This window comes from Eurosta solidaginis, chromosome 2, assembly GCF_040869045.1.
Source record: "Eurosta solidaginis isolate ZX-2024a chromosome 2, ASM4086904v1, whole genome shotgun sequence".
Taxonomy (NCBI): domain Eukaryota; kingdom Metazoa; phylum Arthropoda; class Insecta; order Diptera; family Tephritidae; genus Eurosta; species Eurosta solidaginis.
This window is the reverse complement of record NC_090320.1, coordinates 267444636-267458396: the sequence shown is the minus strand read 5'-3', so window position 1 is coordinate 267458396 and position 13761 is coordinate 267444636. Positions and strand designations below refer to the sequence as shown.

At 35.4% G+C, this 13761-nt stretch overlaps 1 protein-coding gene across 10 annotated transcripts in view; it reads left to right on the top strand.

The window, feature by feature from the left end:
• The window catches only part of LOC137240910 (uncharacterized), a 190587-nt gene that overhangs the window by 66408 nt on the left and 110418 nt on the right, over positions 1-13761 (top strand). For all 10 annotated transcript variants that reach the window (XM_067767865.1, XM_067767864.1, XM_067767863.1 and 7 more), the window contains one exon: positions 7487-7609. In XM_067767865.1, the coding sequence (XP_067623966.1) occupies positions 7487-7609 (123 nt within the window). The remainder of the gene's footprint in view (positions 1-7486; positions 7610-13761) is intronic.

The window sequence follows — 13761 nt, the reverse complement described above, 5'->3', positions numbered from 1 at the left end:
GGTGGTTCCCAAAAAGACGAAATCCTTCACAGTTTCGAATTTATCTCCGTTGATGAAGAAGTGAAATGCAGAAATATGTCCTTGTAACCTTCGCCTTCTGTAAACTTTGTTATTTTTCTCTAATACCAATAACGAAAAAAATTTAGTAAAACAATATGAGCATGTCTCGCTAATTCAGTGCATATAGTAATATGCATATTATAGTTAACAGCGGAAGCATTGCTTATAAAGCACTGCTTAAAATTCTATGTTACTAAGCTCTTGGAAGCGTGCCTATAATTATTCAACACAATTAGTATGTACCTAATAAAGGAACAGCAACAAAAAGACAACAAATTGAAAAGCCGATCGGCGGTTGTAAACTTTGTAATTTTTCTCTAAAATCAAAAATAAAACAAGTAAAGGTGTCTAAGTTCGGGTGTAACCGAACATTATATACTCAGCGTGAACTTTAATTGTACATTTCATTTGAGATAAATTACTTTTCTACATAACACGTGTCAACACCCGTTTAAAAAAAAATGTCTCCCCATCACAATTTCATTGCAATATCTTCATTTTTCTTCGAGTTATGGCTCCCGAAACATAACATAGAAAATTGATTAGTCATAAAAGGGGCGGTGCCACACCCATTTTCAAAAATTTTAGTGTTTTCCAATTTAATGTTATACTTCAACTAGCAGACCCGGCAGACGTTGTTCTGCCCTAAATTTGGCCTATCTGCATACATTTTATTAAGCTTCTTCCGTCTAACTCTGCCCTACCCTTCTACACTTTTTCCTAATCTTTTTATTCACTCCTCCCTCGTCTTTTTCGCTTCATCTCCATCTTCGTCTCCTTCTATCTCTTTCTCAGTCTCCTTCCCTCTTTTCTCTTCTCTCACGTTTTCCTCCTTCTTCTTCATCTCTTATTGCCAGTCCCAGAGGGTGGTATGTATTTTGTTCCAGTCCCATTCCGAGTCTCAGTCCCAGTCCCACTCCGAATCTTAGTCTCAGTCCCAGTCCTAGTCCTAATCCCAGTCCCAGTCCGTCTCTGATATACTTCCCGGAAAAAAGCATCGTAAATACTAATATAGGCAAATTTATATACGAAATTTCAGGCAAATCGAATAGGACGTATGTAAGTAGGTATGTAGGTATTATTAATTCTTGTCTTTATTTCGGCTTAGCATGCATATTTATCAGTTTTGCCAGGTTGATGCGACTAAATCGAATAACACAATGAACTTTAGAGCTCTCAGCAACAGCTTTCATTTGATATACATAATACACACACATTCTAGGGGTATCCGGGTCTATGTTTTGGCCTATATCTCGAGACCGTAGTCACCCAGCGGTGTAAAACTTACTCTGTACTAAAGCATGCATTAACAGCTTCAATCTGATACCCATAATGTAAAAACACATTCTAGGTGTATCCGGGTCCACGTTTTGGGCAATATCTCGAGACCCTAGCCTCCCAGTTGTATGAAAATTATCCTGTACTATAGCACTCATCAAAGGCTTTCATTTGATATCCATATTGTACAAACACATTCTAGGGGTATCCGGGTCCACGTTTTGGGCTATATCTCCAGACCCTAGCCTCCCAGTTGTATGAAAATTATCCTATACTATAGCACTCATCAACAGCTTTCATTTGATATCCATATTGTATAAACACATTCTAGGGGTACCCGGGTCCACGTTTTGGGCTATATCTCGAGACCCTAGCCTTCCAGTTGCATGAAAATTATCCTGTACTGTAGCACTCATCAAAGGCTTTAATTTGATATCCATATTGTATAAACACATTCTAAGGGAAGCCGGGTCCACGTTTTGGGCTATATCTCGAGACCCTAGCCTCCCAGTTGTATGAAAATTATCCTATACTATAGCACTCATCAACAGCTTTCATTTGATATCCATATTGTATAAACACATTCTAGGGGTACCCGGGTCCACGTTTTGGGCTATATCTCGAGACCCTAGCCTTCGAGTTGTATGAAAATTATCCTGTACTGTAGCACTCATCAAAGGCATTAATTTGATATCCATATTGTATAAACACATTCTAGGGGAAGCCGGGTCCACGTTTTGGGCTATATCTCGAGACCCTAGCCTCCAGTTGTATGAAAATTATCCTGTACTATAGCACTCATCAACAGTTTTCATTTGATATCCATATTGTATAAACATATTCTAGGGTACCCGGGTCCACGTTTTGGGCTATATCTCGAGACCCTAGCCTCCCAGTTGTATGAAAATGATCCTGTACTATAGCACTCATCAACAGTTTTCATTTGATATCCATATTGTATAAACACATTCTAGGGGTACCCGGGTCCACGTTTTGGGCTATATCTCGAGACCATAGCCTCCCAGTTGTATGAAAATTATCCTGTACTATAGCACTCATAAACAGCTTTCATTTGATATCCATATTGTATAAACACATTCTAGGGGTACCCGGGTCCACAATTTGGCCTATGTCTCGAGACCCTAGTCACCCAGGGGTATGAAAGTTATCCTGTACTATAGCATTCGTCAACAGCTTTCACTTGATATCGATATTGTATAAGCACATTCCAGGGGTACCCAGGTCCACGTTTTGATCTCAAGACCCTAGGCATGCAGTGAAAAAGAGGTAGACTTTGGCCGATTCTCAGACCTACCCAATATGCTCACAAAATTTCATGAGAATCGGTTCAGCAGTTTCGGAGGAGTCCAGCCTCTAAAACCGTGACAGAAGAATTTTATATATTAGATTTAAAAAGAAAATTTCTTTTGATACAAATCCCTTTTTCGCTAAGATATAGCTTATTATTTTCTTCTACGACCCTTTTAAAAATATTTTATATAAAAGTGGTCTTTAACCGATCACGTCCATTTTTTCTAGAAATATTTCCTGCTAGAGGGAAAATATATGTACCCAATTTTATTACGACCCGTTAATTTTTGTTCGAGTTATGGCTCCCGAAACATAGAAACTTTCTCAGTCATAAAAGGTGCGGTGCCACGCCCATTTTTTAAAATTTGAAGTTTTTCCTATTTATTGTTATAAATCCACTTGGGAAATGAAATACCATTGATATAAAGCTTTTTTTTTTACAAATATACAGCTTACTTTATTCGTTCACGACCCTTTTAAAAATCATTTATGTAAAAGTGGGCGTGGTCCTTAACCGATTTCGTAAATTTTTCTTCAAAAGATTATTTATGGTAAAGACAACCTCTCTGCCGAATTTTGTTACGATAGATTAACGATTTTTTATTTATTATTAATAATATTTGCAAAATTGATTTTATCACAAGTGGGCGGTGCCACGCCCATTTTATATTTTTTTTCAAATTCAGCTTTCTTGTGTTTTCCAAAATGTTATATATATAAAAAGTGGGCGTGGTTATCATCCGATTTCGCTCATTTTATATACCAATCCATTCTGGGTCCAGATAAGCTAACCAAATAATAAATAGTAAATAACAAAGTTAAAAAAAACTGCGCATTTATTATTTATAAATTTTAATGCTAAAAAATCGTATGTCATCATTACAAACTGGTATGAGTTTTTATTTAATTATCGCAAATATTTTTAGTGATTTTAAAATTGTGCCGTTATTGTCAACAGCATTGGTTTGAATTAGTTTTTTGCCCTTTATAAAAACGACTGCATACATATATAGCAAAATTTATAATTTTGTTTCACATATTCATCACATACTTATTTAAAAAATTTTGCAGAATGTTTCTTTTGGTGGTTTTTATAAAGCAATCAACTTTGGCCATTTTTCTATGGTTTTAACGGTATTTATCAATTTAATTGGCCACAATGGAACATGTACAGTAATTGTGCACTATGGCTATTGATAAATAATTTATAAAAAAAGAAAAATGTAAAAAAGTATAGAGAAAATATCTATCTTTTTCAACATATGAACTTTCATTTTTCATTTGAATTAAGGTGTTTCGTTTGATTATTTTTGAATTTTGCTAAAAGGGAATTTTATGCCAGTTTCATTGTGATTTCGTATTGTTGTTGCGTATCTTATGAATTTTATATTACTCTGCGCCTTCTATTATTGTGCAAAATGCTGCACTTTTGAACAACCTAATGCAAATTTTCTGTATATCAAACTGTCTTTATTAAGAGTACTACTATGGTAGTAGATCTTCACAAATTAAATGTTCGCGTACTTCACCTATAGCGTGCTAAAATCGCTTGGACGAATTTCTAATATCCACCACAGTATTATCAAATAAACGCAACAGCTAACATTAGTTCTACTTATTGAAATATTATCAGAAAAATTCTATTCCAAGGGATGCATTTATTTAAAATATATATTTTTGCCACGACCTCCCTAATACACACCAAATATTATTTTATTGTTAAAATAGTAATCCTTTTATTTTTCCAGATTTTCATTGTTGCTTGAATTCCTATTAATGGCTAACTAATTTATGAAAAACCTAAATAATAACAATGAGCTTAATTAATGATTTTATTATAAGAAAAATATTCTTAGTCGTGTGGGAATTAAAAAAAAAGAGCAAGTATATAAAAATGTTCAAGTTTTTAATGATGTTTTTTTTGCAGCTTGGATTGTAAAATAGTTATTTGTTTTTGAGTCGGAAAATAGTCTAGATGAAAGTTTATGGGATCCCGGGGATACTAATCGAATTTTCGTTACGAATCATGCATCATATTTATTTTTCGAACTTTTTTCAATAATATCCAAAAATAAAGCAAAGTCCGCAATTTTATTTTATAAGTTCTTAAATAAAAGTTATATACGGACTTTTATTTTAAGGAAAATTGAAATTTCTGCCTTATAACTATGGAACGGCTTCTGCAAATGAAACGAATTTTTTATCAATAGATTCCTGCAAATGTTTAGATTTTAGACCTATTTGGCCATTTGATTGTTTTCTTGCTATTATCAGAATTTTGTCATGAAAAAACTAAAACCAACACCTATAGTACTGTAAAGAATTGTGGGGATTTCCTGATAATTATGCACTTTCTACCAAAGTTCGAATAGCTGAACTGTTGAATAAATAATTGCAATATTCATTATTGAAAAATTGGCCTTATTTTGACTACTTCGCGAGTAGTACTTCACAAGTATACTTCACAACTAATAGCGTGTTTAAATCAAACTGATTAGTTATTCCTCAGCTTGCTCTGTTATTATACTCTCTGTTACCTTGTTCGCATATTTCTCCTAAGATCTAGAATTTTCTCGAACATGGAACAGTTGTAGCGCATACTTGGTTATTTAGCTATATGCGTGTGTATGTGTGAGTAACAACTTCTGCTCTTAGCTGATGTCTACATATGTGTATGTGAGATATCTCTTCACTTCGAGCTGCTGGTTATGTGTGAGGAATATTTTTCTTTGCCTTGTACAGAAGTGTGGCTGCTTGCTGTTTTTGTTGTTGTGATTATTTACTAACAGCATGCTAACATTCGCTATAGTACTATACTTATACTTTGCCATAGGAAACTTGCATCTGTTTGATCTAATTGAGGTAGCTATTGTCTTGAAATTTGATGCATCGCTTTCTGTTTGAAACAAGACAGATTCTGTATGAAAAAAATCTTATTTGGATGAGCCGTTATAGATCCGGACTTTTATTCTGCACTTAAAAAATAAAAGTACAGACTTAACTTCTATTTTCGGACTTATAAAATAAAAGTCCGTATTAAATAATTTTTTTGGACTAAAAAATTAAAATTTCGAAAATTATTTCTTCAGAAGGACTTTTACTCTAAAAGGAATTACAGTTTCGGTCCCTGCTTTTTCCTTTGTTTCATTTCATATAATTTATTCTGAACAGACGTAATTTAAATAGAAAGTTATTGGAGATACGCAAACGAAATCGTATTTTTCCACACAGCGTCATCACAAAAATGATATGCAAAGGCCACAAGTCGCCATTTTTTGGGGATCATAAAATCTGGAAAAAACCTAAAGTTTGATTTGCATCTTATTGCAATAATTGTATTGATATAGTAAACAATTTTGTAGCTAAAACTAAATAATTGCGCCTTTAAATAGGCAACATTTAATTACAGAACCTTGTTTAGGTATACACACGAATATTTGCAATAATTTAATTATACCCAGCTGTACTTGTACACAGGGTATTATAACTTTGATTGGATAACGGTTAGTTGTACAGGTATGAAGGAATCGAGATAGATATAGACTTCCATATATCAAAATCATCAGTAGCGAAATAAAATTTGATTGAGCCATGTCCGTCCGCCCGTCCGTCTGTCCGTTAACACGATAACTTAAGTAAATATTGAAATATCTTCACCAAATTTGGTAAACGAGCTTATCTGGACCCATAATATATTGGTATTGAAAATGAGCGAAATCGTATGATAACTACGCCAACTTTTTATATATATAACATTTTGGAAAACACAAAAAACCTGATAATTTAGTAAATAATACACCTAAAATAAAAAAAAAAAAATAAATGTAAGGCGCGATAACCTCCGAAGAGATCCAAGGTCGAGCTTCTCTTGCAATTTGTGTCGTGCTCCTCTTGATTTTCCCTACAAATTGGCCGGACGGGACCGATGTTTTATGCCGACTCCGAACGGCATCTGCAAGGTAGATGAGTTTTCACTGAGAGCTTTTCATGGCAGAAATACACCCGGAGCGCTTGCCAAACACTGCCGAGGGGCGACCCCGCTTAAAAAATTTTCTTCTAATTGAAAAACCTTATTTCTAAAATTTTGGTGTTGCTTTGCCCGGGGTGTAAACCCAGGACACACGGTGTGCTAGGCGGAGCGCGCTACCATCACACTACGGTGGCCGCTACCAATACAGCTAGAATGTTGAAATTTGACATGTGGACTGATTTGCGTGGTACTGCCCACTTGTGATAAATTCAATTTTACAAAAATTATTAATCATAAATCAAAAATCGCTAAACCTGTCGTAACAAAATTCGGCAAAAAGATTGCCTTTACTATAAGGAATGCTCTGAAGAAAAATTAACGAAGTCGGTTAAGGATCGTGCCCACTTTTATATAAAAGATTTTGAAAAGGGTCGTGGACGAATAAAATAAGTTATATCTTTGCGAAAGCGAGCTTTATATTAATGGTATTTCATTTCCTAAGTGGATTTATAAAAATAAAAAGGAAAAACTTCAAATTTAAAAAAATGGCCGTAGCACCGATCGTTTTATGACTAAGCCATTTTCCGTGTTTCGGTAGCCATATCTCGAAGAAAAATTAGTTCAGAATAGAACCATATATATATGTGTTATTGCGCAGCCTTGTAACACTATTAGGCACACAAAACAAACAACTTAAGCATTTCAAGTGTACAGCTGGGTATGTAATGTTCGGTTTCGTCGGAACTTAGATTTCCTTACTTGTTTATTTACATATGCATGCTTTATGGAAATATTTACTTATACCCATTCATGCGTAAATATAACAATAATATATTTTATTCATTTTCCTTATTTCTTAAATTACAGCAACATCATCACTACTGCCCTATCTTACCATACACATGCAATCAATCGGCTTGACAGTGGAAGAGATTGCTATAATTTATTTAGCATTGCCATTCACCACCTTCCTGAGTCCGCCAATTACAGGTACAGTGAATAAAGTAGATAATTTAAATCCAAATGACATATTTACATATCACATAATTACAATAAGATTTATGGAAATCAGAATATTTAGTACATTCATGTTTATACAGGCATTCAGATCTTAAGCACTGATATATTTATGCAGCCCATACGGTGATTCGCTTTGTTTTGCAGACGGTGCACGGATTGCACAAATTGTAAAGTCGCAACAACAAAATACACGTAAAGAAATGATATGAAATCCGTGTAATTTATATTATCTATGCTCCAACCTGTGGATATTTTCGTGCATCAAACTGAAGGAAATGAAAATAAACCCTTCTTCATCGGTGTTCCTTTCATTGCTCTTATTTCCCTCACGAAAATATTAAGCAATTATTTGTCAACTATTTCGTCGTATTTTGTTATTTTAGTGCCAATTTTTTCACGCTTCTTACTGATGCTATAACTTCGCAATGGGCAGTTTTCGTAGTACTGCATATTTTGTTGTAAGATATAAACAATCCTTGCAATGCATGCATCTTGCGAGACAAAGGTGAATCCCCCTTATATGAGGACTTTGTTTAGGTCATTGTGGAGTGTAAATGCCCAGGGATATTATAGAAATTATATCTTTTTGTTGTTGTAGATATTAAAGGAAATTGGTACTTCTTAAGGTGAATCAAATTTCTAAGCACAATCTTTATTTATAGTCCTGTCGGGTCTGCTGTTTACTGCATCGATCCAGAAATAAGTAGATCCTACAGGCTGCCAGAACACTGCAGTGTCTTTCAGGCGGAAATTATAGCCGTGAAGAAAGCAGCAGAAATTCTGGAGGAAGCGTGCTTAAGTTGCAGTCGCGTCAATATCTATATTGATAGTCACGCGGCGATTAAGACAATAATGTCACACCGCACTTTATCAAGATGTGTTCTGGAATACAAAGAAGTGTTGGAAAAACTTCGCTCAGGCTGGACCATACATCTATAGTGGGTTCCCGGTCATAACGGGATAGAAGGTAACGAGAAGGCCGGTGAGTTGGCAAAAGAGGGTGCACCACTCGATGTTATGACAATAGACGTCCCAATCCGTTTGGGAGAAATTTAAAGAATACAGGAGTTTCACATGATCCAACAAGCAGGAAAGGCGGGGTCAAAAGCGCGGGGCTGCAAAATTTCTAAGATCATGTGCAACACCTACAATATCAGACTCAGAAAGTGGCTCATATCTCTGAAGAGGGAACACTTAACCCTCCGATTAGCGGTGAATAAATTTAACACATCTTAGCGTTGTCGTCTGGCCAGACGAAATTTTACACTTTGAACTTTATCCACAAATATTTGAATTTTTATTTAAATTTTGAAGAAAACTCGTCCCACACTGTGATAAATTTGAATTTTTATTGATAAATTTTGAAATGAATACGAACTATGAGGTCTTATAGGCTATGTGCGTCTAGCCAGACGACAACGCTAAAATGTGGCATAATCAACTTTGGTACAAAAAAAAAAAAAACAGATAAAATAAAAAGAAAGAAATATCGATTTCGGAATTTTTATAAAGACCGCCTCTAACCCTAAAAAGTCACTAAAACTTTTCATGATCGGGTGCTTCTCAAACTTTAATCCATTCCGAAAAATCAGGAATAAATTTACCATAAAGTAATTTCTTATCTTGGAAAAAGGAGACTCCAAAGCCTGAGCATACTAGAGCTCAGTTTAGTTCATCCAATTAATTTAGTTCCAATTAAAGAGCAGTGTTCTAACATAAAGTTAAAGCTAAAAATTCGCATATAAGCTAGAAATCTAGGTAGGAAGGTGATATGGCTGCGACCCTGGTCGCCCAAGTAGCTATTTTAAGCCGTTTTAATAACATGTAACCCGTCTAAAAACCTACGGAATGTTACGATCAATGTATTACAACAAGCCAGAGTTGTTGATAAAATTATGAATATTCGGGATTGCTATCACAGATAACCCTCTGAGGTGTTCTAGAAAGGGGGTTCCAAGGAACCTTAGCCGGGCTTTAGCTAGAGCCGGGCATTTACACATAAAGTGTTCTACCGTCTTTCTGGCATTTGGATCTTTGCAGCTTCTGCAGTAGTCGTTATACGGAATGCCCATCTTTTCCGCATGCGTACCTACTGGCCAATTACCGGTGCAGACTTCAATCAGTTTGCGTGTGTTAGCCCTGGATTTGAAATCTAAGAACTTTGACATATCTTGCCTTTTTCAAACTTTTGTAGCACACAGTAGCGAAAATCTCTCTGGATGGTGATGGATTTATTTTCCCAGCTATCCGTAAATCACAGTGCTAATTAATATATAGTTTTGAAATATTTGTTTCGTCTGACTTTGTTTTTATTTATATTACGCCATAGCTTGAATTTATATGTACTGATATTCTATGAATATTTTACCATTTGTTGTTTGCATATACATACATGCATACATTAGACTGGCTCATTTGGAGTATTTCCAAGAAATTTCTTCACTCATACCCTCATATCTCGAAAAACAACTCAGTAGGTGGTATTCTCTTCCAAAGTTTTGACAAAAAAATTAAACCGAACAGTTGCCGAAAAAACACTAAAACTTATGATAGGATGGCAACTGAGAAAGTTCTGATATAGCTCCGTGATAGAGCCTATAGAAAACTAGAAAAATTTTTTAAATATGGCAGATCAGTCATTTCACTCGACTACAATCGATTGCATGAGATGACTTTGGTTCTTGCCGGTGTCAAGCCAATTATTGTCTTTATTAGTGAAGTTACTTTCGTATTTATACAAAATTATTCTAGTTAATTCTTATGAGCTACCTTCATTAAATGCAAGTTAAGTGTAAACGAGTCGTGGGAATAAATTATGTGCAGGTAAAGGTTTTTGGTGTGCCAGCTCTAAAGTGAAATAAAATAAGCCTCAAGTTACGAGACGTAGACAGTCGTAGCGCGTGTCGGAATATGTATGTACAAAGAAATGAATATGTATGTAAGAGTCAATGTATCTCAGGACATACCAAAACGAGCCAAAATATATGTTTGTACAAATGAATGAATGAACGAGTCAATGAATGAATGCTACAACTCTTACCAATCTTCAGAAATCTGCAATTCACAATTAGAATTCTAAGGCCAGCAAACTTCGCATGTCTACAACTAGAAAAGTCCAGTGTTTCTACTGTATACGTCTAGGTAAGATAAATTCAGGATCCACAACTACTGTAAACGGGCCGTTTGGCCTTCATGCGGAAATAATGGGAATTCCCTTGAACAACAGGTGTAGGAGCTATAGCGAGAGCGGCTGCAGGGAAACAGTCACCCATATCCTCTGCGACTGCGCAGCCCTAAGAAATATTAGGTGCCTACCTCTAGAAAGTTTTGTGCTGCCCGAATTTGAGGTAATGAAAAAATGCAAGCACATCGTACACATTTATTCAATTGATGCTTAACCGTCTAAACGGGATTTGGCCATCCAACAAGTCGCGCCAGCCGCGTATTCCTTGAACAAAAGGGCGCCAATTGCTAACACCCTCTTCTCCTCCTTCCATAGATGGGTTCAAATAAGAATACCATCTTGGCCGGAGCATCATCTTTCATTCGCATAATATGGTCCGGCCAGTATAGACGCCTATCCATCCGTCGCCAACGCGTAAAGACCCGAAAATCTTTCGAAGAGCTTTTCTCTCGAAGACTTCCATAGCTGCCTCATTAGTGTACATATTCTACAGCATACATACTGTGGCGAATGTTAGCATCACTATGCTGTTAGTAAATAAATGCACAATAACAATAAAGCAGGCAGCCAATCTTGTGTACATGAACACATCAAAATAATCCGTTTTCACACGTACATAGAAGGCGACGAAGAATATCTTATATACACATATGTAGTCTTCAGATCAGAGCAGAAGTTGTTACTCACACATGCATACGCATATGGCTAGAAGAAAAGCATAAACTACATATATACATGCATATAGCTAAATAACCAAGCATGAGATACAACTGTTCTAGAAGGCATGTGCGTGAAACATCTAGACCTAAGGAGAAATGGGCTAACGAGATAACTGAGTGTATAGAAGCAGCGCAAGCTGAGGAATCAGAATCAATTTGATTTAAGCACGCTATTAGTTGTGAAATATAATTGTGAAGTACTACTCCCAAAGTAGTCTAAATAAAGACCACTTTGCAATACTGAATATTGGAGTTATTTATTCGACAGTTCAGCGATTCTAGCGCTAGTAGAAGGTTCATAACCATGATAGGATCCCCAAAATTCGGTACTATACATAAGACTGAGTAAAATAACGGTATTTTTTAAAACAACCTTCATTTTATATATCTTGAAAAGTAGTGGTCGATTTCAAAAACAATTGGAAACATATTAAGAAACGAATGGCCTAAACCCTTTGATTGGCTGGAAATTAATGCATTTTACCACTTTAGGCAGCACCACTAAATCGAGATTTAGTTAAGAGCACAAAAACTTGGAAATATTTCTTTTAAATAGATCGGTCTAGTGTGCGTATGTATGTATGTATATGCAAATATGTAGAAGTATGCTTATCTGCACATTTTTGAATCGTGTGACAAATGAATTGACATATGGTTTAAATAAAATATGCGTGTGTCATAATTTATTACATGCCAAACTACTGCCAATTTATATGGTGACCGTGATCCATTACATATGCACACGCAGTTCACTTTAAATCGGTTTACGGTTTAAGGACGCATTTCATATTTAACGGAGATTTTCCTCTTGAATAATTTAACCGTTTTTGTTTTTATATATTTTCATTAGCTGTGGTTAGGTTCGTAGTAATATTAAATTGTTGAAAGCAATGTAATAAAAGTTCTTCATATTGTACAGCTAAACATCAGGAGCAGAGAAACTATGACGAATGCGGCTAACATCTCTACGATATTATGAAGTAAATAAAGTGAATGAAGATAATAGAAAATATTTGTTTTGCTAGCGTAGGCGTCGGAGATGCTTTATGCACTTACCAGGGTGGTAAGCCTCGGTTTTAGGTGCTGTAGTAACGGACTATTCGCCCTTAGAAATAAGTAGTACTTTGAGCAATTTTTCAGCAAGTCTCACCAGTCCTTACTGCTGCGCGATAACTGCCGCTGATTGGGAGTACAACGGGAGATCAAGTCTTCCTCCATCAGCTCGAAATCTCTACTCTTCGCTTAAATATGGGTGCCGATAAAATTATTTTCTGAGCCGCTTTTTCTCCATATCGTCCATGATATCGAGCCATATATCAAGATGTGTTGAGAGATTTTCGTTCAACGATTGTAACTTGAATATGCTTTCAACTGGCAATGATGCACTTGTGGTTAAGGCCCGGTTTTTTAGTAGTGGATTAAGCTAAGCTTAAACTATAGTCAAATTGATTAGACTCTAGTCAAATTTAAACTCCAGCTAAATTACTGAGCAGTTTTTCAGTCACAGTTTAAGGCCATCTTTGGGGTAGGTTTTGTATGGCAACATTAGTTTTGTATTATCTAGATAATTTGTAGATATGGCCACAGCTGGGTTTTGTTTACCCAACAAATATGACAAAAATATTTCTCCTGCTAAATATATATCTAGTTCCCGAGGTGATATCCAACATCATTATTTAATTATTCCTAAACCAGATAGTTCTCGAGTTGCTATCTAACTTCATTCTCCAATCACTATTGAAACTTTAAGAGATTTCGTAAAATTTGGAGTTCTCTCCAATGTTATTATCACTATCAATTTATTATCCAACCTTTGAGAGACTTTGACAAATGTACAGTTTTCAAATGAATATTCAACACATTTCTCCAGTTGACATCCTACAATGGATATCGAGTTGAGGTGGAGTTGAAAAAAACATTTCCAAGGTGTTACCATCAAAGCCAACAGCTATTTATTGTGAAAAATAAACACCTGATTGATAGCAGTAATGAAGCGTAATTTATCAAAACTAAATTAGATATATTTTATTTTATTTTCGTGAAATTACCGTAGCATTGAGATCTTACATTTGAGTTCAGCTAGAGAGCCACAATTGGGGAATTGTCATTTTTTCATGTAATAGCATTTTTGCTGTATGAAAAAATTTTTTTTTTCTGAGTACGCTATGATTCTCTAGTTTAGCCGTTGTTTCGAAACAACTCTTAAGATTTAAGAAGTA